Here is a 26,845-nt window from a genome sequence, read left to right on the forward strand (position 1 = left end):
TAGCAATGCAATTAATACCAAGATATTAAATGTTAAGACCCACAGCATTCTACGAGATACATTTTCAGATAAGCTACATATGGCATAGCCAAGTGTAAGGTAAAATCCAAAAATCTTTTCAATGGGTGGATTACTCAGTCATGTGGCCATAGGACTGAATGAGTCATGGGATTGCTAATGAGATAAGGATAGGAAGCCCGACACCTTAAGTCAGGAGTTCAAGTGGGTGAGTTCTCTGCTGCTGTGACCTAGATTGAAGGCACAGCTAACAGTTCAGGGGCAACACCTAAATCTACTTAAAGAGAACATCTTTGCCTGAAAGAAAACATGGGCAGTACCTTTCTGTAGCATTCTGTAGCAGTATCCCTCGCTATGGCTTTCCCAGTCCCAGCTGTCTGGGAAAACTTGAAATAAATGAGGTATCCAACTGAGTTCTGTAGGCACATCTCAGAAACCTCACCCTTCAAGAGAGTTTCCAATTGACAATCATAGTCAGAAGCAAAGCTGAAGAATCTGTTACTGTGGGCATAGAGTCTGTGATTATCAGCAGACTCGAGAGCTTTGTGCTTGTGACTTTGCACTTGCCAATTTGCTGTAATTAATGCAAATCCCCCCCAAATGGGGGTTTACAGCCTCTTACTCAGAACAACCTCACCAGTGAAAACCTGTGGAGCCTGGTCACAAGAGATGCAATACACCCAAAGCAGGCTCAACTCAAATTTCAGGGGTCAAACCTGCAGAGATTCAGTATGGATGCCTTCTAATTGTTCATGCCTAGTTATTAACAGAAGAAAAACTAAAAATGCTTTGATCACAACAGAAATGCAGACCAATATTATACCAGTCTGCCTGCATGCTGTAAAAAAGCCCAGTGCTAGACAAACCAGTGGTAAAGTAAGTAGGAGGCAAAGCACGAGGAAGGAAGAGAGAACAGAACATGGTATGGCAGGATGATACAAGAAAGAAAAATTGAGGTGGGACAATGAGATAGAATAAAGCATGGTGCAGGAGAGGACCAACAGAAGAGTAAACAAAGAGGGAAGCCAGAGGCCAAAGTAAAAGATAAAAAAAAGAAATGAGTGGGAAGTTAATGAAGACAAAAGGCATGAGGGAAAAATATCGCAAGACGTATGTGGATAAAAAGCAGAAAAGGCAGAAATAGGAGAAATATATATACAGGAAATTCATCGTCCGTCCAAAAACAGCTTCTTATCAAACCCAAACAGGAGACACTGCCAAAAGAGCTGAATCAAGCACCAAGAGTTCAGATCACCTGAAACTTCTGAAAGCAGATGAAAAAAAAAAAAAGTAAAACCTGAATGAAGAGGTGAGGTTATGAGAATTTCAGCAGGGGTTGTACTGACCCTGTTCTCCTGATGCAGGAGAAAAAAGATCTGCCTTCAGAAGAACTCTGCTCACTTGTGAAGATACCAACTGATTAAGGACTAAACAATTAAGAAGAATTTGGAATCTAGCTGAATAGCTTTTCAAAGTTTATCAGGCTGTACTGTGCTCTGCGCAGAATAGACAAGCATGACAGAAGTGCTCCACTCAAAGAAGAGGAGATCCCTTCCTCCCATCGCTCCTAGCACAGACCAAAAACATATCAAGGCCTTTTCTTGATAAACTTTGTCACAGAACACAAGACTGTGACGCTGGTTAGTGGCCAAGCTCAGTCCATTCAGAATTTAACTCTGTACTCCTGATTTGTTTGAAGTGCATTGTTTTGTACCATCCAGTACAGAACATACCATTCTGAAGTGCTGACCATGAGTTTACCGTGCAAGAAAAAAGTTGTAGCGCACCTTGTACTCCCACAGAACAGCAAAAAGGCAGAACAGAACAAGTTTCATTTCTTTTTCCCACTTATCCATGCTCCACTGCCTTCTGCCCTCATGTATCACTGCTCCCTCTTCCCTTGCCTTAACACAGTCTACACATACTTTAACCTTTGTTCACCTCTAAATATAAAAATGAAGTATAAGTGTGTCTGAGGTTCTGGGATTTTATTGCAAATTTAGAAGCACACAAGCCACTTCAGCAGGCTCAAAGATCCACAACTCGGAGTGTTCAAGCCCCTTTCTACTTAAAAGGGACAGGGATCTCTTACTAAAAAAGCACAACGTGTTTTTGTTCAGACCAACCTGTCCACCCATCCATGTTAATAAAAACATCAAATACAGAAACGTCCATTCCTTTCTAAGCACACTGTAGAATTAGGTCAAATACTGGGCTAACAAAACAAATGCTAAAAAACATTTATTTCAAAATTATTAGCTTCTGACATAAGTAGCTGTTTTGCCCTTTTCACGTAATGCTTTATGAAAGCAGTTATTAGCGGATCTCTTGGTGGATTGACAGCTATGGAGACTTGTGCCCTGAATTTCTCATGGAGGGTAAAATGAAGAAATAGAGACTATTGGCTGGCTAGATAAACAGCTGCACGATGAGTACCTCACACTGACCTGAATTATTCTGCCTTTCACCAGCATTTTTATTGTTTGTATTTGCTTAATCTTGATAAATGAAATGTATATAAAATGGGTCATATGACTAGAACAATTACTTTTAGGAAAATAAAAATGCTCACATGCACAAAATACACATACATCTTCATAAACAGAAAGCCTCGTATCAATCAAAAATTCCCTTCCAAAGCAATCCAAAATTACCTGCTTAATGATCTGACACCCTTTCCTGCCATACCAGAAAACAAATCACGGGCTTTCAGAACTCCCAAGACCACAGAGCTCTGCTAACTATTTCAAAATGCTGTTTAGAATGAACAAAACCATGACAATGTATTTCTAATCACCCTTGTGTGTAATAGTACCTGTAAGACTTGGAGACTAGCAACTAAATCATTTTCGAGTACAACACTGCTATCCTGTTTTCAGCTGAAGAAATACAGCTCCGCAAATGAACTACCCACTGTGTTATCATCCCTTTTCAAAACAACTTATAACGGAAGTGATTCTAGAATTCACGTTGATATTCTTACCACTTTGCTGTAAAGTTTTCCACCATTCTCTTTCAATAAAAGCTAAAATAACAGCTAAAAACAGACATTCAAACAGCAGCGTTAAAAATTGAGAACAGATTAGACAAATAAACTAGGAAAAGCAGTAAAACCATACAGGGATTGAAACAGACATCTCAGCAACAACAGGAGTTCAAATACAAGTTCATACACCACACAAATACATACACAGACAGAGCACAACATTATGGTACGTTCTCTTCCAAAGAGTTTTACCACTGAAAACATAATTTTAAGATATGACATTTGAGAGTACATATTGAAACTGAAAATAATGCAATCCCATATTCCAACTCGCATTTTATTTGAGTACCACTGTAAACCAATTTGTTTTTTGTACTAAAATTACTATACTTAATACCGTCCTAAACGCTAGCAGCTAATCTTGACCGCCAAGATAAAACTTCAAGACCAATATAAAACAAAAACTCAAGAGTACTCACCAAATTATGATTAGTTGAATTAGAATCATCTTCTGGGAATGGGATGTAAACAGCTAAGGCCACACAATTGGCAAAAATAGACAGTAATATAAATATGTCAAATGGTCTGGAAAATCCTGTTAAGGAATTAATGGATTCGGAGTATCTACAAACTTTTAAGCCCTGCTCTCCTTTCTGTTTCAACCCTCACAGACAGTTCTTCTTTTAAGGAAATCTTTAGACTATTAAGTGGGACAAACATCAAATCACCATTGGTTATATCACCATACCACATCATCTTCCATCACAACAACGTCTCAATGTCCCCTTCTCTTTACAAAAGCAAGAAAACTATTACTCTTGCTGCCAGAGAACTCTTCATGTTTCTGACAGTGGAACTCCTTAACAGTTTTGCTTTGGCCAGAGCAGATCAAAGTTTGGGTAAGTAGAATGGCATTCTACTCTTGGTTTGGCAGCCATACAGGCTCAAGGCTTTTGCACAAGCAGCATGAAGTACAGCTGCAGTTTTAACACCACCTCTGGATAAAAGTAGTAGAACCCTGGAAATACATTTCTTGTGGATGAAAAAAAGGTCGTTTCCTCAAATTCATACATTCATACTCAGGAATTTACTCAGGAATTTCATCCTCATAACTCAAAAAGATGGAATTACCCAGATGAGACCACTTCTAGAATTTCAAAACGGAATTCTTTGAACCTTAGCTATGATATTTGCCATTTTTTTCTGTTATCTTCTTGGTCTTTACCATAAAATTCCCATAAAAGACTGAGGGCAGAGCACCAAATACAATCCTACTTCCTTCCAAAGAATATTTTTCTCAGTTTACAATGTACTTTTCTCTGAAGAAAACACCTATTAAGCCCACATGCCCATTAAGTACTTTTAAATTTTGTTTGTTGGCACCACAAAGTTTGTCACCTCTAGGATTGTTTTGATGTCCATAAAAGCCTAGGAATGCCAACAACCACTATACTGTACATATAAAAAAAATAGAGTGCCCATCTTAATACACAGCATTCTCCAGATTGAAATGAACAAACCACATCAGTGCAAGACTTCCAAGCTTGTTTTATGATATAGTGCTACTGGGACCAACTCAGCCCTGAGTTATTCCACTTCAGACTCATAGCAATTTAATTTAACTGACCTTAGCCAAGGAGAGGCCAATTTACTGAAATTAGTTGGACTTCTACCAGTTTAAAATGAAAGTAGAATCTGTTTCACTATCTTTAATTACGTTCAAAGAACTGAAAAAATAAAACAAGCCCTATAAATGAGGAACATTTCATACTGCCAGGATGGGTGTTCTGTTTAAAGTAAGAAAATGAGCTTTACTTTGGTAATGTACTCTCTTGAACAGCTATTTCCTGCTACAGGAATGTTGCCATGGCTAACAGGCAAACATTTTTCTCCTTGTACCTCAACAAACCTTTATCTTCTATTTCAAACTTCTTTCTTGAGAATTAAACAATATATCATAACTGCATGATATTACTTATTCCAAAGAAATCCGCAGACTTTCAAATCACAAGTGCTGAGACAAAGATAAAGCAGTCCTTCCCAGCATGCACATCACCACAAGGAGAAGCTGGTGTGTCTGGTCTCCTATCTATCAGAACCATTTATACAAAACTAGCTACTATTAACGTTAGTGAGAGCTACACACAGGTAAGTGAAGTACAGTGTTAGCTATGATGCTATCAGAGAACTTGCAAGACAGTCTTGATACACCTAAAAAACTCAAGAAACAGATGAACTGAAACTGCATCAAAGGATACTTCCATTCTACTAGACTAATGCAGGCTCTTCGTATTGGGTTGTTGAGGGATAAACAGAAAAGGGCACGGGGTGGCCGACTATTAGATGTATTACCCTGTTTTTTGCTCTTGGCATATTGCTGGCGTTTTCTTTGGGACAGAGATCCTACAGGCTGGGCTGTGGTGGTATTCATATTTTGGGCAGCCTTTGCTTGTCTAGCAGCATCAATTGCAGCTTGCCAAGACAGAACAGTTTGCTTGGATGGTGCTGAACTGTTGGACTGAGTAGTTGGTCCGTCACCAGGGAGAGGAATTCTGGTGCTACTTGCATAGTTCGCCTCTGTGAGAGAAAAGGAAAAGGAGAGAAAAAAAAGAGAACTTGTTTATAACATTTTATGCCATAATGTGTCACCGTGTTTTCGATGAAAAGATTATTTTAAGACCTCTTGATGGTGTGATGCCTATATATGTGCATACACTCATGCTCTGCAGTATATATATATATATATACACATATATATATGACTGTAGGCAAATAAATATACTTACACGTAATTGAACATATATACGTATGTATACATGTGATTGAACAGTAGCCAAAAAGGCTCAGCAGTCAGCACTGTAACGTCAGGCCCAGTCTCGATGTCATGACAAGTGCTCTACCAACGCTTTGCATTTTGAGTCTCCCACTTTACATTTCTTACAGACTCGATGGCAGCTTTCCTGTCACCACGTTTATCCAGCGAAGCACACCTCCTCCTAATGACCAACTCTGCTGCTGGTACCTCAGTGTTCAGCAGACAAACAGTCATTTATGTGTGTTTTTCAATAGAAAACAACCAATGCTACCTTCCCAAAGAAAAAAAGAAACCCTGCAAGCAAGTCGAATCTCACCTCGTTCTGCATTCTCACAGCAGAATGCAGGGATGCCTCCCACAAGTGAAAATCCCATACTGCGTGGTGGTAAATATGTCGATATGGTGGAGTTACACACACGTGAAACCAATGCAAAGGAATGTTTCTTCCTGCTTCTTCACGAGGTTTCACTACGTAAATCGTACATTCTAAACAACGTTTTTTGAGCTCTTTTTATTTAGATAGCAGCGAGGAAGGCACAATGCCACCTCCTCACACAGATCTCTGCTCCTGACTAGAGCAGCAGAGCCGACACCTACATGCACCTGTAGGAAGGAGCAGCTCCTAAGTGAAATTCAAAACTTGAAGACGCCTGGGTGGGCAGAACATGGAGGAATGATGGCACAATCCACGCGCAGGGAATCAGGGCTGGCAAGCGGAACGGATCTGCCCAGGCAGGAGGGGAAGATAACTCCCCAGCGACCGCCGTTCGCCGAAGAAGGGAGCGCAGCCCTCCCTTCCCAGACTGTGGGAGCGGAGATAACGGCAGCGACGCGAGAGCCCTGAACATGCGTCGATGTGTGCGAGCCCGAGCCCGGCCCTGCTGCGTGAGGGGCGGCCGCGGGGGCTCTAAGATGGCTCCCGGGGCGGCGGGGTCAGCGAGGGGCCGTGGCCGGCACTGGGTGGTGGTGGGGGTGGGAGCCGGGCAGCCCCTAACGCCGAGCCTGGGGGAGTGGGGGTAAGGATGCTCGGAGGCGGAGGTGCCGATATCAACATTTTGCAAAGGATTTCTGTTCCCCCCTTTCTTTTTTTTTTTTTTTATAATTTTCTCAAGAAATTCGACAGCATCTCCCCCGCCTTCCTCCTGCCCCCCGGGATGCCGTGCAACGTGGTTCGGCGCAAACCAGCAGCCGATCGACGCATCTAGCTGTCATCCTCCTCATCGGTGCTGGCGAGCGAAACAAAGCCCGAGCGCCGTGCTCCCCGGGGAACCTCTGCCCCCGGCGGGCACGCAGCTCATACGGGGGAAGCGCGGGGGGGGGAGAATCGTTCGAACGCGGCAGGGGAGGACGTGCGGAGCCGGCACGGGACCGGCGCGGCCCCACGGCGCCCCCTCAGCCGCCCGCCCCCAGCCGCAGCCGCCGGCGCTTCGCCCCCGCACCCCGTTCGGAGCGGAGCGAGCGGAGCCGCGTCCCCCCGCTCGCCCTCAGCTCCGGCCCCGAGCAGCATCCCGCATCCCACCGAACCTCACCCCGCGCCCTTCCCGCTCCCGGCCCCTTCCCCGAGCCCGGCCGCTCGCCCCCTCCCCGCCTCAAACCCATCCCGGCCCCAACGCTTTCCCTCCCTCCCCTAATCCCCGTCTCCCAAATCCCTCGCAAATCCTCCCCCGCTCCCCCTCCCTCAGCCCCGGGCACACCGCTGCCCTTGCTGCCCGCTCCGCTCCTACCTTCTGGGTGCTGCTCGTGTTGCTGCTGCTGGTGGTGCTGCATGATTCCCACTTTCTCCGGCGAGCGAGAGGAAAAAGAAAAAGAAAAGCCAGGGCCGAGACGGCCCCTGCCGCCCCGAGCCAGGTGCGCGCTGCCCTGCGCTCCGCTACCCGACCCCCATGGTAGCGACTAGCGACGCGCGAGGGGCTGCTCCCGCTCCTCCTCCTCCAGCCGCTGCTGCCGCTGCTTCGCCGCTGCCAAATCCCTCCGAGTTTGGGCCAACATGACACTCACATCCGGGTGACACGGGATCTCTCCATCCCTAGCAACCCGGCTGCCGCTGCCAGCTCGTCGGTCCCCCCCCTCCTGCCGCCGCCGCCGCCTGCTACGCGAGCCCCCTCCTCCCGGTGCCGCTCCTCCTCAGCCCCCTCCTGCCGCTGCCGCCACCTCGGGCTTAACTCCCTCTTCGCTGCTGCCGCCGCCACCTGCTGCTGCCGCGCTCCAGCGGTCGGGCCGGGCGGGGGAGCGGAGCCGCTCTCTAATCGCCCGGAGCTCCGGCGGCCGCAAATAGAACCGCCGCCGTCTTAACCCCTCCGCCGCCGGCACGGAGTCCGTCCCTCGGCGCCCCCGCACACCGCAGCCCCGCAGCCGCCCGCTCCTGGAGCTCGTGTAGCTCGTGTAGCCAGCACGGCTCTGCACGCCCGGGTCAGCGCCGAAACGAGGGTGGGTTCGGGGTCGCCCCTCCCACGCCTTGTGGCGAGCGCAGCCCGCACTCTGGACAGCTCCCCGCTCGGTTCTCGTGCCCACGTGCATACGGTGAACGCTCAGTTCCTCAAACCTTCAGCGCCTCGACCTGTTGCAATGGCTCCATTCCCATCCTAAGCCAACCCCAGCGTTTCATGAAAGAAAAAATAAAATCATTTGTCTTTCCATTTTTTTCCATTCTCAGCATTTCACATCAGATGCCAGAATCCTTCATTTGGTCTTATTTTTCCTTCATTGGACTCAAAGCAGCAATCACGTGCACTGTTGCACATGACTGGAGTAGCCATGGGATGCACTGGGAACAGTGAGGGCAGCACCTCCAATTACTGTGATGCTTTTCCCAGTGGCAATATCGCAGCCATCAGGATAAGTACATAATGAAACCAAGTAAGGATTACACGAATTCCAAACAGAATGAACACTTCGGAGTTCCAGGTGGTTTTCTCTGAAATGATGACTTCCTGATTCACTTTTTGAGATCATTTTCAGGATATTCATTCTGAACAAACCATTGTTAAAACAGCATGTGTGACCCTGTGATAAAGGCACTATTTTATTAAGAAACCATTTGGCAGAACTATGAGCCCTCTCTTTCATCACTTTCTTATCCATGTCTCAATCTTATCTTCAGGCTATCCTTCATCCACAATTAACTTACTTAATTAACAATGACAGAGAAGACATAGGGAAAAAAAAAAAAAAAAGAAAAAGAAAAAAAAAAAAAAAAGAAGAAGAAAAGAAAGAAGACCTTAATACTTCTGATATCTTCCAGTCTTATAGGAGGCCCTGTTAGGTGGAAACTATCACTTCTGGTGCCCATCAGAGAGAGAAAATGTCCATCTCCGGACCACTTGTTAGCCTTGGTCTGGGACTCAGTTTTCTCCAGCCTTTTGAGTGGATTCACCCATCTCCAAAGATCCAGTCTCCACAAAGGAGGAATCTCCAACTAAAGATCCTTCTTGGTCACACACATGATTTGCCTTCACTTGTGCTCCCAGGACTGACAAAGTCTTTCCTTAGGTGGTTCAGGCCGTGACTCAACAGTTTCCATACAAAAACATAATAGTCTCTGTTCTTAAGCACCTCCCTTAGACATCCATGAAAGGCAAGATGACTTCTACTCTTGAGAGATAGATATTCAGGTGTCAAAAATGCTTGGTGTATTTTCAGATGCATCCTGAGTGGAGCTGCCTAGCCAGCGCTATGGATGCTGGAGGCAGACACCCTGCTTGGCCACTGGGACCCTTACAGGTGTAGACTCAGATCCCTTAATTGTTGTTTTAAAAGAGACTTATGAAGTTCAACACAAAGATGCTATTGGCAAATCCATCAGTATTCAGGCCCAGATCTAAAAGAAACAAAGCATCCCAAAGAAAAAGCCTGAAGTCTGCAGAAGTCCATCAAATCCCAGGGTTCTGGTCTTGCCAGTGCCTGGTTTCCAATCCCCTGTCCTTACAAAGGAGAACAGCACTATGTAACAGAAACTACAAATACTCTCCAAAGACTCCCAATAAAACCATGAGAGAGAGATGCTTTTACACGCTTGGTCTGTATCTGCAAACAAGTACTTAGGCTTATTTCAAAAGCTATCTAGCCCTAGACTATCAACAGACATAGCAGGTAACTCCTAGATAATCAAATTATCTGCTATATTTTCATAATAATTATGAAAATGAAAGTCCTTTTAGCGAGTTTTGAGAAAGTCTGTAAGAACACTGATACAGTTTAATCACAAAAGTGCTAATTACTGAAACCATTAATTCTCTACACAGCTGTATGCCCTTCTCTTCTGGAAACTAATATTTGATTATTTCACTAACACTGCTTCATTTTGATGTCACATGGATGTTATTTACTCATTCCTGAATGAAATGGTTGGAATTATGTTAATGTTTTAGATCGTCTTCAACTGCCATCTGCTCAGTGTGATGCCCTTATCAGTGTATTTCCTGTACAAGTCAAAGAATGGCAGGGCAGGAAGAAAATACATTCTCTATTATCACATATTTGTTGCAGAACTGCCATTCAGTTATTATCATTTGTCCTCTGATAACATTTATTGCTTTCAGGGACTCATTCTCTGTAAGAGAAGCAGATGAGCCAAGAAGCAGCATTTTATGGACATTTTAGGAGCAGAAGCCTATTCAGAATTTAGGAGCACACATGGCTAGTCCTACTGAACCAGGACCAGCTCACTGCAGAAAGGGACTGATCCAATCAGAATATAATTGCCATAGTGGGAAGAAGTTATATAACAAACGCAGAACTGAAAAATAATATAAAGCAACAGAACCAGCCTAGTCCTGTAACATGCAGGCAACTCACACGCATTAATCCATTACTTATCATAATAATTCTGCTGAAGTTATTAGCATACTGACCTGTTTGTTACTGTCCTTACACATGGGAGGAATGTATAAATGAAAGACAGCCACGTTGACAACAAGCAGTTGTAGAATTCATTCTCACCCACATTACGTGCTTCCATCTAACTTAGCACACGCTGTCTTTTAATTACCTCAGGTTGGCAGTGCTCCTAAATCCCTCCCAGCTCTCAGCCCTGCTGTGTCTGGTTGTCCCCACGAGAACAGGCTGCCCAGGGCCCCATCCTGCAGCCTCTTTTACTTTCTGCCTGAAAGTACTCTTGTCATTCTGCTCACCTGAAGCATTGTAGAGCCACAGTTTGGGTTTGAAGATGTTTTTCAAACTGTTTGCTAAAAAAGATCATGAGGAAACTTCAGTATATCCATATATTGTCTATCAGCTTGGTGAATATCATCTTTCTGATGTCAGTACAAGTAACAAGCTCTAGGGAACTTAAAATAGCACTTTGTTACAAGTGTAGTTTATGTGGAAAACTATAGAAAGCATATGTTTCTAAATCCCACTGACTGGGATCTCAAAAATAGATAAAATGTACATGTAGGGATTTTAAAATATAGGAATTCACTACATAATAAAGATGATGAGAGAGTGGCTTAAATGTCCATTTTATTGACTGTATCCACACTCAAGATTTAAAACATAAAATGTTTACCAAGAGAAAGTAACATCAAATTTTGAATTGCCCTCTACAAAAGTCCTTTATGTCTTTGTGTACTCATTTGTATCAGTTTGGGTGAGCAGAGTATCCCAATACAGAATATAATCCTGACTATTTTTTGTCTTATTTAGAATTCTTCCCTCCAATAAATAAATAATCAAAAAACAAGAAACCTACCACAGCAAAGCCTCATCGTTTGCATATAAACTCACAAAAAATACACGTTTCTGAAAGCTAAATGTAAATGAGGTGAGTTACACTAAGCAGTCTAGCAGGAGATCTAGCTGAAAATTTGTGAAAGAAAAAAAGTATATATATGCATGTATAATTATAAAAACTTGTACAGAAGCAGAGAAGGAGGGAGAAAGGGAAGGAGGAAAGGCAGGGGTTGCACAAACTCTTTTCATTTGTTTGGCTGAGTATCAGCCCCAAGCACGTCTTGTTGACTGCAGGCCAACAAGAAGCCATAGATCTCCATTGGAGCTCACCAACGTATCAGGAGCCCCGTTTTGTTATTCCCATATTCTCTTCATATAACGGCACCCAGACACTAGGGGCCAATTGTAAACGATTTGGGATTAAATGCTCTAATGTATACATCACTGAAACTGTATTTTTCCTTTCCATTCTACACAGGAATAAGGTCTAATACGCTCTGAACACACTGAGAATCTGTTCAATTTAAAATTCAGCTTTTTTTTTTTTTCCCCTCAAAACACATTACTAAGAATGTAATGAAATGTGTTTTCCTGACTAATTAGATTCCTTGGCTTCAGTTAGGGTGCAATTACTCAACTGTATTTATTTTCTTCCAGCAGTTCTCTCCTTTACCTATGATCTTCACTATTTCTAAAGTTTACCACCACTTTTTGTTAACTGCTTTGAACATTTGATCAGGACTAGAGTCACTCTGAAGTTCTGGCTCTTCTCTTACTCCTTGTCTGAAAGCTTCATTTCTTGCTAGCCTTCTTTCCCTCTTTCCTCTTTTCTACTGTCACATCACTTTATTTCCCTCTGGTGATTCCCCATTATTGATGCTTCCCACCCTGTGTGTTATCCACCTTCCTCACGTTCCTACACCAGTCCTGGTCATCTCAGGCCAGTGCAAATTGGCTCTGGTGGGCAGTGGACAGGAATGCTGGTCAGAAACTGTTTCCAACTATATCACTTTGCTAGCAAGGTGAAGTTGTGACAGCAGGACTACATCACCTTAAATTTAGAGTACCCATATTTAGGATAGAAAATATTTAAACTGTTGACTGCATGAACACATTTCAAACTGTCATTTAAGTAGATTCAGAATTTTCTCAGAAGAGTTTCATCTCTATTTTTAGCGCTCAGTAAAATGATGATTTCACAGATGGGCAACATAGACAGCTACCAAAAAAATTCCTCTACACATAATTGCGCTTGAAAATGCCACTGTGAAATGGACAGATGACTCACAGTATCAGCACATGTGCCTCATGCAAACAAATAACTTTGATAAATACAAGCCATGCTGCAGCTTCTGCAGGGAGTTCTGATGATGGGTCTTCAAAACTCCACTCTGGAGGCTGCTAAAAACTGTGCAGGGTTTCGATAGAAGAAAACACATCTGAGGGGGGCTCTCCCATGGTGGCTGCAGGAGATAACAGCCAACAACAGGGGAGGAGCAGCATTTGGGTTGGCTGTGCCAACTTCACTGGGCACCTCATCCTCTGCAGCCTCACCCCAGTGCCCAGAGGAGCCACCCAAAGTGCTGCTCCAAGGTGCTCCCACCCCAAGCCCAACCAGGTGAAGATGTGCTTTTGGGCGTGAATCCTGGCTGTTGATACAAAGTCCTTTTGCTTTCTCCCTGTGGTAGCAGAAATGTAAACTTATCTTTTACTTTTAAACCAACTTTACTTCTGATGGTATCTGGAAGTATTTTTGCCAGTACAAGTAAAACTTATTAGCCCTGAATTAAATATTAAGAAAGTGACATTTACAGTGATCCGGGATGAAGTGAAAATTCAGGCTTCTTGACACACAGCAACATACAGAGTGAAATCAAATTCTCAGATTTTCCAGTCTCTGCTCCGCTTCCTAAACACAACACATTGCCTGGGGTTCAAAAAAAGATGTTTCTTTCTTTGCCAGATACAGGAATAAGATAAAATAAAATAAAATTAAAATGTAGCAAAATTCTCTGTGGAATTTTTCCCAAATAGATTTTTTAAATGACTTTCAAAGGCATTCTTTGTGAAAAGCAGCTCTTGAAGAAGGCAACAGCTGCACGGTTGAGCACACCAAGGTCAAGAGATGCCCTACTTCATTCTGGGGCTGCATCATGACACAGTTCCACATGATCAGTTCTTCCTTTCACAGGAATATGCACCATGTAGTGTGAGACAGCCTGCACTTACAGCACGAAGGGTAAATACATGTATCATTAAATCCCATTTATTTATTTATCAGTGGATAAAACAAAACATATTCCAAACTTATTCTGTAAGAAGACAACATTTTACTGCAATAGAAGCATGCCAGATTTACCTGTACATGTTTTAAGTAGGGTTAGAAGTAAGCACGAGCAAAGGATTTTAAGTAAACAGGAGCTAACTCCTGTAGAAAGATGGCTTTCTGCCTGTGCTAATTGATACCTACTGGTGGAAACGTGGCCCTGTCTCTTTGTTGGTGTTGGCATCCCACACTGAAAGAGGAACCGCAGTTAATAAGAAAATCGGAGCTCTTTAAAATGAAGGAGGAGTCACAGTAATTGTGTTAGAAAAAGGAAAAAAACCAAGTGAAGTAAAAAGCAAGTATAGATTTTCAAATCTTGAGAAAGGTTTTAAGGTCTTGCAGGGTTTTTTGTTTTGTTTTTTAAATAAGTTGATACTGGGAAGTCAGTCCGATGAGCTCTGTTACTCATGGAAGTAGAAAATTACAGTTGTTAAATGTTTTAGAAAGTGTGGTATGTTCTCAACAGTACAGCAATTACTTTTAAGTACCTCACTAGGTAGAATGGAGAGTCTCATGTAAATGTTCCATATTTGCCTTTAAGAGTAATGTCTCATATGTATGTTCAGTCTTTGTTTTTATTGATATCTAGGTACATCTACCGGTTGCATTTCTTGTCTCTCTCAGTGCTGTAGGATATCAAGATCTCTACCTCACTGAAAATCTTTGTCCTTTGGCTTTACGATCACATTCATCACAGTAGAGAACCATGGTTAGGCTAGACCTCTGACAACTGTGCTTTCACTGGAGTTCAGAGAGTCTGACAGGACAAAAGCATAACTAGGGAAGTAGAGTAAATATCCTTTCTTATCATAAGACTTCAGTGCGTAACTCTGGACAGCATAAAGACCAGTTTAATAGACTAGGGAGGCAAATCCCTATAGAAAAGCATGGAAGGATCATGTCAGTAGCAGACAAGACAGCACAGAAGCTTTCAATCAGAGAATCTGCAAATAAAATTGCTTCAGGATACAGTGGACTCTTCTTATGCTTTTCAGTTAGCAGGTGAAATTATCATAAGGTGTTTACAGAGTAAGGTTCATTTCCTTGAGGGTACTTTGGATTGTTCTGCTTTCATTGGAGACAGCATTGCCCAAACACATTAAGTGAGAATGTGCTATGCTGTGTTTAAGTTAACAGAAACATTTCAGTTCTGTATCATGTTAGTATTTCTAAAATAGCTAGCAAGTTCTATTACCATTTTCCTTCCTTGTGATGTCCTTGAAATCAACTAAAAAGAAGCCAGTGCAGCCAAATCTCTTAATGCTGAAATAAAATAATCACCTGACCCACATGGCTGGCATGCTGACGCAGTTCAGTTATAGCTCTGAACATGGGTACATCTTCTCTTAATGACCGTGGAAGTGGCATCACATTGTAGGGTGCCAGCTCCCTTTGGAGGGGGTGTCTCCCATTATGGATGTCTGCTTGAGACAGCTGACAGACCTGTCAACATACTCTGCAATTTCAAACAAAATAAAGCTCTATTATGCATGCAAAATAAAACCGAGGCTCTAGTGGATTATGTCTTGGGGCTTCTCCAGTTTGCTATTGTAGAGTAATTCTCCAAGCACTTCTTTATGCGGAAAGCTAGAGATGAAAACATTGGACACTAATATCTTCAGTCATTTAATATTCATGCTGCTTTTTTTTTCTTTTTTTTCTTTTTTTTTTTTTTTTTTTTTTGCCTGGGGTCGTTCTTTCCTGTCAAATAAAAGGATTATTCCTGAAAATGACTCTCACTAAACTCAGCAGGATTTTTATCCATTTCTGCATCTGAAAGGTTTGCGTCATCAAACAAGAAAGTAGAGTTTATGGCTATGAAAATATGTGAATAAAAGCAAAGGGACAGATGCCAAAGACTTAAAAATTACTAAGGCATAATCTGTGTTTGCTGTTGCATAAAAATGCACAATTTAAAAACTAAAACAAAACAAACAAAAACAGCAGACAATGATACAGAGTACAAGCTCAGAATTTGTTTTTGTCCTCTTGACAGTTTAGTATACAGGTTTTTTGTTGCATTCTGCAGAAAGGCCAGTGATCAAGCTTATTAATGGGCATATTATAGCTCTTTACAGATACAGACTGCTTCCTTTTGTCTCATACCAAGTTTGTAAAATTGTTAACAAACTAAACAGTTAATTTCACTCAGAAGTTCAATTTAAGATTAAGCCTACTTAGGTTTAAGGGCTCTCCTTCATCATAGCACATTTGGACCTGCTTTGTGTATATTATATGATGGGTAAAAGAACGCTTGAAGAGAGAGAAATATTTAGTATGCCCCCTGAGGGGCAATACAAGCACCTAGCAATATGAATTATGTCAGAGATCCTTATGCATACCATATCAGATTCTAAAGTCACACCATGTGGCCGTGTTACAGCCGCACCTGGTATGTTACATAGAAATTCCCTCAGAAATTCCAGCTCAACTTTGATAACAAACTCAGAGTTTAAACATTCCATACACTATTATTAAAAACTTCCAGCAAAGACTTTGTCTCACTATTTTTAAAGTCTTGATGTTTCAGAGTTACCTGACAACTGCTGCAGCATTCAGTACATGATGTTCTGAATGGAAATACAATTGATTGTGACCTTTGCCAAGGAGATCCCAGGCTAATGACACAGTTTCATAGCGTCTCACAGTCAAGTATATATTAAAGGAGTCTGCAAGGTAAATTAATGTATGTTAGGTATTAGACCAGTCCCTAGCTGTAGTCCTGGGTTGCTAGAATGGGAAGACATCTGTCAAGTACCTCTTTCCACCATGCCATCTCCCCACTGAGCAGCTCTTACTGGGGAACAAGCCATAGCTGAATGTTTTCTTTCAGTGGAAAGGAGAAAGAAGTGCTCAAATAGTTCAGGAAGTTTTGAACAGAATCAAAGACTGCAGGTCTTTTGTGAATTTTCATGTCTTACACAAGAAAAGGAGAAGGCTAATACTGACTTTCATGCTGTGCAGCCATAGCTTTCATCTGGAAATGAGTTGTAGGCAAGTAATGAGGTACACAGAGCATACATATGCCCACACATGAACACTCACCCTACTTAGGAAGTAGCTTATAATAATGAAGTGTAAAATGTTCCTCAGTGATGAACATAGGCATGGTGCTGAAACGCATGAGAGCTACTGCTTCAGAGCTATGGAAACAGCAATTGTAACAGGGACTTTTATAAAGATTAGCTATGAAACTGTATTTTAGCATAATAAGCTTTTAAACCACTTAGAAATCTTCAGGAACCAAGCTATTCAAAAATAGAAGTGCTTCTCCAGCAGGATGGATTTTTGTCAAATATTCACTTCAAACCCATGTGAAATGTTCTTTTTCTCTTTCAATTCTAATTCTGCTTTTAAAACAACATTTCAGTGCTATAACTTCATCAGAAACACAAAGCATATTCCCATTTGAAGGCTTGGAGATGCAGCATGTGCACCAAAAACACATTTGATTTAATACCAAATTCACCAGTGCCCACAGTAACACTGGCTGCCATGTATGTACAATGCATTAGCAGATATACCTTGCAAGTAATGGGAAAGCAAGTTCACTCCAGGATTTTTCTTGTCTTCCTAGAAATTTAACACAATGCACACAGTATTTAGTCTTCCAAAGCCTGTTTTTTCACTTTGCCTAAGCATGCTGCTTACACATCTTTGCCTTTTGGCAAACAACTCTATGCCTGCTCAGACCGTGCCTGTTGCATCACCAAGTACCATCTTCTATGATGCTCAAATGAGCCAGCAATGCAGCACCAGCCCAGGGGCAAAGGCTGACTCAGAAACACTGAAGCTAAACATCAGTGCTTCTCCTAAATAGGCAGATATTTCAATATCATTGACTTTATAAGGTCTGTATTTCTTTCAATCCAGCCACATCCAGTGCTAAATAATGAACTAAGCAGGAGCTGGGGAAGGGAGGGTGGTCAGTGATTCGTGAGGGCATGAATATCAGCTCTTCTAGTCATAAAAGAAGGATAAGACTGGTGTGAATAACTAAGAATGTCAGTAGAGCTCTTGAGGAAAAATAGATGTTATATGACATATATAAGAACATGAAATCTGAAAAGGATTAGGAGAATTATGAAGCGAGACAGAAAGACTTTAAAGAAAAAATATATATATATCCAAACCCAACAACAGCACTGTTTAAAGATGCCAGAATTGGCATAGCAAGAAGATCGCTCAGGAAGGAAAGAAAAACAACACAGGTTCTCAATATGTTTAAGAGATGTGAAGGTCAATAAGGAATTAACCTCCAAGCTGCTAACAGAACCTGTGCGTGAGAGGACTTAGCAAAACGATAAAGCTAGAAATATGAAATGCGTTTTCCTATTCAACACCCATGCAGTAAAGAAAAACAAAATGCAGGAAAGAGAATACAACTTCCAGTGCAATAAAGAACCAATCTGTTTGCAATTTAGAATAACTACAGACACAGAAGACAGGAAGCTCGATTATTTGTGGTGAGTGTACTTGAAAGAAAATTTCAAACCTTAAAGATGATTTTGCAGAAAGAGTTCAAGATGAATAGAAAAACAAATAGTTGTTACTCCAGGCTGCACAAAACCAAATTGGAAAATGCTAGGAAACCAGAGATAACTCATTATGACCTGAAAGGCCAGAGTAATCCTACTGATATGAAAGCATGAGGCCAGGCAGCACATATAGCATTAGGGAGAAGTACAAAGTATCCCATGTGAATTCACAATGGAATCACCTTTGCAAACGAGCAACATCTGCAATTAATTTTTCCATTACTCTGAAGCAAAGTCAATCTGAGATGATGGGCTGCAACACCTCTCAGTTTCTATCTTTGATTTTTCACAGAATCCAGTAGCTTGCTACTTAGGCAGAACCACTGGAGAGCAGCAGGAACATATTCACAGTGGCAGGAAAACCTTAAGGCTGAGTCTATTAAAATCTGACAGCAGACCTAAAAGAAGGGGTATCTCTGGGCTGGCCATGAGTTCCATTTCAGCACTGCAAAATAACCCTAAAGCTGGAAGACCGTCACACCAGAGCACTTGTATATCATTATTAGCTCTTTGTATGAAAGGGCAACAGATCCATCCTGCCTCAAATCACCTGCTTCATATTTAGCAACATGAGGAAAAGAACCCATTGACCCCCCTAAACATTTTGTCCTAATTTCAAGTTTGTTTCAACCTGTTGTATCAAGTCACTCATTTGTCTCTTAACCACAGGAAAAGAGAATTGTTACTGCCTTCTTGGCTCTCTACACCCCAGTATGCAGTAATGCTGCCTACTTTCTTTAATATGCTTCATGCCATGGAAAGGCTATTGAAGTGGCATTTGAATCTTAATCTTAATCTTAATCAGCAGAATACTTCTGCTCTGTTTTGGACATTAGATAAACTCACCACTGGGAAACTGGTATTTCCTTTTCTCTGCAGATATCTGCCTCTCTGAATCATATGCAAACAACCTTCATGTCATTGAATACTGCTTATTTTAAATGTTTGTCGATATGCTTCTTTCCTGCTTACTGACCTTCCCTAATAGCTGTATTGAAAATGTTCTACTTGATGACATTACATTAAAGAGATTCATGCTGAAACTCTTTGGCCACCACCATCATTGCTGATGTCAGCACAGCCCTCAGAACAAGGCTAGTTAGCTAATTGCTTTACAGAGCAATCACAGGCTTGGAGATCCTCATACAGAACTTGGAGCCAAATGTGTTGCTGGAACAAGCAGACCAAATACCGCTGAAGACATTCATTCCATCGGGCAATGACAGCCAGTGCCAAGGCTTGTGAATGTGGTTATGAAACCAAAGAATAAGATTCCAGGAGGCTTGCATCCCAGACAAGCACAATGCTATTTGCCAGTATTAGACTGAATTTTAATTACAATTCTGATGATTTACAGGCACCCAAAAAGAAGGTTTCATTGATTTTATCAGTATTAATTTCAACAGTACCAGGGCTTAACTTTCTTCTGCAGAAACTACGCAGGCAACATAGATAGCAAACCAATGTCAGCACAGTCAGGTCAGTATATGAGCAGACAGAAATTAAACCTGTATTTATAACATGAAATATAATGAGTTCTTTGATATAAATTTGTCACAACACATTCTCCATACTATAAAATAAACATTGATCCCATTGTTGCAATAGAATCACTACTTAAGTAATTGTAAATAAAATAAGCTATGGTAAAATGTGTTATATAAGGAGCTGAAAATGTAACATTTAAATATTAACAGTCTTTTATGAAAAACAGAAGGAAATATAAGAGAACAAAAACATGAAGAATTATGTGATACTAGTTCAGTAACTTAAAATAATTGAAAGCCCCTAAAGTGGGCACTGAAGCAGAATGGATGGATATGGAATCAAATTTGTAAAGACAAAACAACAAATCTTCAGGAAAGTACATTGTACTGAACAGAGTAATACTTTTTAATGGAAAACAGCCTCCAAAACAGGATATTTTTGCAAAGAAGTTGCAGCCAGGAGAAACATTATAGCTTAGTTTTAATCAGCCTCTACTTTGTATAGGGTATAAAATCTTTAAGTAGTAAATTTGGAAGTCTAAGGAGAATCTTAAACCACTGGCATATTCATTTTTTTAAAGTTTCCTAAACAGTTTTTTTTCCTCCCCTTTTTCCTTTATAGAGCTACAGTAAATCAAAGATTTTCATCACTATCAATGATAATGCAGATATCCCAAGCCCCACTAAAAGTAACTCTCGTTTTGTTTGTGCTCCTGCAACCAAGAAAAAATGAATGCAATTATCTCAGAAAAGCCCTTAAGACTCTCCAACTTCTTTGATATTTAAGTATGTAGTTCAGTACTTCAGTAAACAGAAATGCTCTCTTGAAGGACAGCACACTCTGAATTCTTAATCAGTCTGTTATGGTTTTGAGTTCTCCTGAACATTAATTTGCTCTTGCAAATTACTTAACAGCTACCAAGATGGTTCTCCTCTGTTTTAACTTGTCAGCATTTGACCTCTAAATAAACTATAACAAATTCTTAAGTGACAACACAACCCATCACCCCAACTTCCATGTCTGCATGCAGAAACTCCACTGTTGCAAAGTGCTCTTTGACAACTGAATTAAAACCTTTGAGAGAATAAATATTCAAACCCTTATCCTAACAAAGGTGTTTTGTGGGGTTTTTTTTGTTTTGTTGTTGTTGTTGTTGTTGATTTAATTTTGTCCTGCACTTCTAGAAGTTAAAATACTTAGCTATTTAGAAAACTATTTTATACCACAGTGACACATACTGGTGTTCTCATGGTGTGAATAATACAATGTCAGTCATTATTTTTAAAATTTCCAAGGACAATTTCCTATCTTGGAAGGGGAATTCAGCACTGAAATACAGCTCGACAGGGGAAAAAAAGAAAAAAAAGAAATAAAGTTGAATCATGCCAAGTTTAAACAGAGCAAATGGAAAGGCCAAGGTAATTACAGGCCTGTCAGTCTGATAGGAATCCTGGGAAAATAGCAGAAACACCAGCACTGGAATTTTTATGCAACAAAGAATTAAGGAGGGTAACATAATTCATGCCAGTAGGAACAGTGCAGAGGAAAATAAATCTTTTAGACCACACTGATACTATTTTTCTGTCAAGACTAAGAGAAGTTGTGATAGAATAACTTCATCTATGTAATACATTAAGACTTCCCTCTGGTATTTGACTGGTCCTTTCCATTAATAAAATAGGATGGTAACATCAGTGTAATATACAGTGCACAAAAATTGGCTGACGTACTCTATTGTGAAGGTGTATCTCTCAGTCTTACAAAGGACTTTCAGTCACAAAATCTTTAAACCAAAATTGGGTAACTTTCTCAAAGTCCAGTTCTCTTTCAGCCATAGCTGTTGGATGTAATACAATGATTCACTCATAAAATTACATAGATGGAAGTGGTCACAGTGATCTCATACAGTTTTCAAATCTAGAGGCCTACTATAGTTTTATATACTATAGTTTTATATACTATCACACAGAATTACTGGTAAAGCCCTTGGAGGAATTCAGTGACATCCCTTTGCTTCATTCACAGTTCCATGTCAGGCACCATTTTGTTGGACTGTCCCTCTGCTGACACCTGTCACACAGCAACCAAACGTAATGAACTATTAGTGGGGACGCTCCATCCTTGCTGCCATCCTACCAGCATCTACCTCTGATGTTGTAAGCCAACAGCACAAAAATGGGAGGCATTACTTTCAGAGTATTAAAAATCTAAAAAAACAAATAACTGAATTTTCTGTTATTTCCTCAAAAATGTTAACAGAAGTATTAAAAACTTAGAAACAGGCTTAGACAAAAAGCAATTGAATATGTACAAAAAGAATACAATTTCACTTAATTATTTTCTTCCTGGAAATTTTATTTACAACAAGTTCTCCTTTCCCCATGGAAGCTGTTTTATTTACCTGAAGGAATCTCACAGCGAATAGGGGTTAATAAAGCATGTGCCAAAAGAGGGCTAATCAGTCAATTAACCCTTTACATTCCAAATCATGATGGAATTTTTCACGGTCTTCAAACACAGGAATGTTCCACCAAGCAATCTCTGCAATCTGGATACACTGCCAGTTGTTTCCCATTGACTACAGATCTTTAGGCCTGAGAATTAACTCAAAACTTCAGGGTTTAAAATTCCCATCATCTGTTAATCATTATCACATGTAATAATTCTAGTGTATTACTAAAGTGGGCACTATGTGTTTTCTCTCCTCTGTTCCTACAATTTCTCAAGCTAAGCATGATTTTCATTCAGCCTATGCATATATTCAATGTTTCTGAGCTCAAAGGACAATGAGGGAGGCACACTGAATATTATGTAGACAAATCTCAGCAGAAAAAAATGTCTCCCAGCTAAAGACACATGGATGACTGAACTTTTGTTAGCAATGAAAAGGTCTTGGAATCATTACATAACTGCTTCTGTATTCTTCCTGCCCCTCATATCTTCTCTAGTCTTTGCTAAGTCATTCCTCAAGTTGCATGTACAACAGCAGGTATAATTGGCATTTCAGTGCATGTGACTGATGCTCAGTTATCACAAGGAAATTACTTTTTCCATTTGGTTCCATGAACACTGCATCATGCCCAGAAAGAGAAGGGTTTATTGAAGAAACTAGGTGTTTTGTTTAGCACACTTATCACAGATTATTAAAGCAAAATCCCAAAGAAAAACGAGACCTTCATAGATCAAGTTAGCTGTTAATTGTCTAAATATATAGCTTGGGTGCTGGACCTAAGCTAACTTACCATTTGTATGGATGCAAAACACTCTCCCAAAGACTTTTTGCACAGTGCATGCAGAGAGCAGTACAAAAGTAGATCTAAGGGTTGTTAAGAACAGAGAAGGTCAACAAATAAATTATAAAATGACATTCTTAACACGAAAACTAGAGAGAAGGCTACACTGAATTCTATGAGATTCAATGACAAATTGTTGTGTGAAAATTTACTTCTACAAGATTCATCCCCAACTCACATTACTTTCAGCTGACTACATCTTCTGGGAAGGGTATGTGTCTGCTGCATGTGTAGCTGTCACGATGCCCCGGGGCTTCGTGCAGAAAAAAATGTAAGCAAGATTGGGTTTAAAACCAAAGTAAATAGAATTTAAAGGGAGACTGATTCTCATAAACCAGAAAAAGATCTTGAAAACACAATTTGCTGAACAAACGTATTTAGCTTCAGAACATTTGGGTTAACAATCATCTGTTTCAGCTGAAGTCACAGGACAAATATTAGCTTGTCTTTAAATATCAAATGCATTTATATTTGGTGAAATTAAATGTTGTAAACAATAGAAATCATTTTCCTGTCTTTGTGCACTGAAATCTACAGGAGAAAGGTTGCTCCTTCCTGGAACAAAGACTTCTGACTAGATGGATATTCGCTGAAGACACAGAAAAATGATCTCAAATCCTTCAAGGAGAGGAAAATAAGGATCTCAGTGTGATTGTCCCAATTCCCCCTACACAAGAAGAATCAACCAGAAACTTAGTGCCATTGTTATCTGTCATGCCTTCACAATCATATCTTTCTTGCTTCTCTCTTTTGCTCATAGTTCACACAGTTTCCTTATCATAGAGTCATAGAATTGTTGAGTTGGAAGGGACTCTTAAAGACAATCTGACCCAACTCCCCTGCATCAACAGGGACACCTATAGCTTCAGTTGGTTCTCTGAGCCTGTCCAGCCTTACCTCAAACATCTCCAGGAATGGAGATCCTACCATCTCTCTGGGCAACCTGTGCCAGTGCTTCATTACCCTCATAATAATTTTTGTCTCTGTACCCTTTATTGTGAAAAAAATATATATCTTTTAATAGATCTATTGAGCCAGATCATTAATAAGCCCCTTTCCCATCAGAATAAAGAGAAATGATAGCACAGTGCCTAGAGGATAAACAGGACATAAAACCTTTTTGTACTGTTATAAAATTCAAAGTTTTCACATCCCTGCATAAGGCTGTGTGTGTTCATGTACAAATAAGAGTGACAAGTAACAAATATCCTTGACAATTTTTAGCCTCTTGCTGCACACAAATGAAGGGCAAATATAGAAGAAAATGTAATGTGTCAGACATCTACACATTTTTTCTCCCCGCAAGATAGACTCTTGCTTTCCATAGGGAAATCTGCAGAAAAGTAATTCTCAGAATAGCATGCAGACTTGCTGATGACGTAACGTGTTTAAGTGGGGAAAAAGAAAACAAGCTACACTGGTCAGGACAAGTTTTAGCAGCGTTTCTCATAGTTGATGCCTGAGCCCCAAGATAGGGAGGCAGCTGAAGGAGCTACTGTCCCCCAAGGTCTCTGCCACGGTCCCTCTGAAGATGAAATTCCAGTTTTCTCTCTGCATCCAGGAAAAAGGATGCTGTCAGAAGACACTGCAGCCAAGTTGAGCAGTGATGGCAGAGAGCATACCTACACACCTGTCTGCAGGGCAGTTCTTGCATTGCTTCCACATATGATAAATACATCTGTATGAACATGGTTTTACTTGCTACCATATGCAAAGCTGAACGTTCTTCTGATCCCATATATGGACTCTGTCCTCAGAAATGAAAAAGGTGTGACTTCTTGGGCAGAATATGCATATGTATTCGGTTTTTGCAAGTTCTTATTTTGACGTGACATGTTGAATTTCTTGCAAGCTGTATGGAAAAGCGGCATGAAGGACCAAGAGGCTGGAGTTTATCACACTTATATTTATGTTGGAGTTTTCAAAAGTTTTCTTGAAGTTTACATACATCAAAGCAGCACATGCTCTCCTCCATTCAGTAACTGCATCCAGCTGCCACACAGACATTGTCCAAGTCAAAGACCAAATGCCAGTCTGGTGTAAGTAAGCTGGACATATTAGAGATGAAAAGCCTTCTGTCACTTTAGGAAAGCTAGAGACCTAATCCAAAAGGCCTCTTTAAAACTTTTCTCTGCATTCAATAAAATCAATGGGAAACTCCATGGGATCGTTACTTTTGTTGCTGCAATGTCAGCTGCACATTGACAGAGTAGGCATTCAGCACTGATTCATATCCAGCACAGCATGATTTGTATTGGTCAGCACCCATACAAGCAGGAATGCAGACATCCTGCCTCAAGACTTAAATATTAACAAACAAATATTTTCTTACTGTGAGCTCCATTTTCTCACACTTCCTGCTTCTCTCTTCCCCTTTACAATACGGATTGCCCTATTTCTTGCACCTTGGTGAATACCAACCTTACCTCAGCCAGACATATAGAAAATAAGGTGTCATACAGCTCCTCACAGGGTACAATGCTGGCAGCAGTGCTGCAATGGCACTGCAGCATCAAACACCTTGCTAATGGTATTTTTCCTCTGTAATCCTTGAAGTTTGGCTCACATTTGAAGTGAAGCAGGTATCCCCTAGTGAGGAGCCCTTCTACCCCGCCAAACAACTCACTTAACTGCACAACTTCTAAGCTGTAAACCACTTGACTAATCCCACTGCTCAGCACAGGATAAAAAGAGAAAATAGCATTAAAGATTTAAAGTAAAGAGTACAGCAAACTCAAATGATAGCTGTACCATTCACGTCATTACAGCTAAGGGTTTGTCAGCACTTTCATTATAATGCTTATTTCTCTGCTGTCACTCCAGGCTAAAATTTGGCAGAGCGTAAAACTTAGAGCACAGACAGACACAATAAGAATGCAGTGAAAAGGAAAGCAAAGCCTTCAAGGACAGCATCCACAGATACCTCAGATGTCAAGAGCAAACAGCACCTTACAAAGCATGCTGCAAGCATTTAAACTGGGAAAACTATGCCTTCTCTCATTAAGATGGTGTCACAGAGAGGGAATGGCACTGAAAACTCAGCAATGTACTGTTATGAGTCCACTATGAATGGCTTAGCAGATCCAGAAGGCTAAATATCAATGTGGTAATTTAAGTTGAACGTGTGCTACAGTGCAATAGAAATAAATAAACAAGATAAGAAGGCAGACCACAGGCAAATAGTACAGCTGTGATATGCAGGAGGAACTGAACTAGATTAAAGCTAAATGGTGAAGGAGTGTTGGTTTTGACTTGGAAAAAGCCATAACAACCCAATCTGAGAGCAGTCTTGATGCTGCCTCGTGTGGGAGGCTGGGCCACGTGACCTCCTGCATCTTGTTCCAGCCCTGGAGATTCTACTCCTGTGTATCAGATGGTGACAAAGCCTCAGAGGGCTTGGTGCACTTCTTGTAGCTACAGAATTAACTAACACTGAGTTGAAGTGTGTGTAGAACCACAGTCTTAGTTATTTTTTAAATTTATTTTATAAAGATTTTAATAGTTCTGGTTTCTTAAATAGAAAACAGCAAGAACTGCGAAGAAGCAGTTATTGCTACACAGATGTGATGCATTGGAAGAATTACTCATTCTAAAGCTTTGTTGGTAGGTGCTGTGTGACTTAGCACACAAGCCATTCAAGTCTGCTTCAGCATTAATTAAGATGGTTCTTATTTTTAAAAAGCACTTGAGACAAACAGTACTATCTATGGA

General features: G+C 40.9%; 1 protein-coding gene across 24 annotated transcripts in view; it reads right to left on the bottom strand.

The window, feature by feature from the left end:
- The window catches only part of CACNA1D (calcium voltage-gated channel subunit alpha1 D), a 167,501-nt gene that overhangs the window by 131,171 nt on the left and 9,485 nt on the right, over positions 1-26,845 (bottom strand). For 15 of the 24 annotated variants that reach the window (XM_085516467.1, XM_085516457.1, XM_085516451.1 and 12 more), the window contains exons 1-3: positions 6,136-6,751; positions 5,263-5,581; positions 3,484-3,589 (exon numbers count right to left, since the gene is read on the bottom strand). In XM_085516467.1, coding sequence (XP_085372593.1) covers positions 3,484-3,589; positions 5,263-5,581; positions 6,136-6,193 — 483 coding nt within the window. In that variant the 5' untranslated portion in view covers positions 6,194-6,751. Of the gene's footprint in view, positions 1-3,483; positions 3,590-5,262; positions 5,582-6,135; positions 6,752-7,543; positions 8,047-26,845 lie in introns of those variants that run through there. The other 9 variants (XM_015875173.3, XM_015875165.3, XM_015875158.3 and 6 more) reach the window with 3 other exon arrangements.

Source organism: Coturnix japonica, chromosome 15 (genome assembly GCF_054131305.1).
Source record: "Coturnix japonica strain WE chromosome 15, WE-NBRP24, whole genome shotgun sequence".
Classification (NCBI taxonomy): Eukaryota; Metazoa; Chordata; class Aves; order Galliformes; family Phasianidae; genus Coturnix; species Coturnix japonica.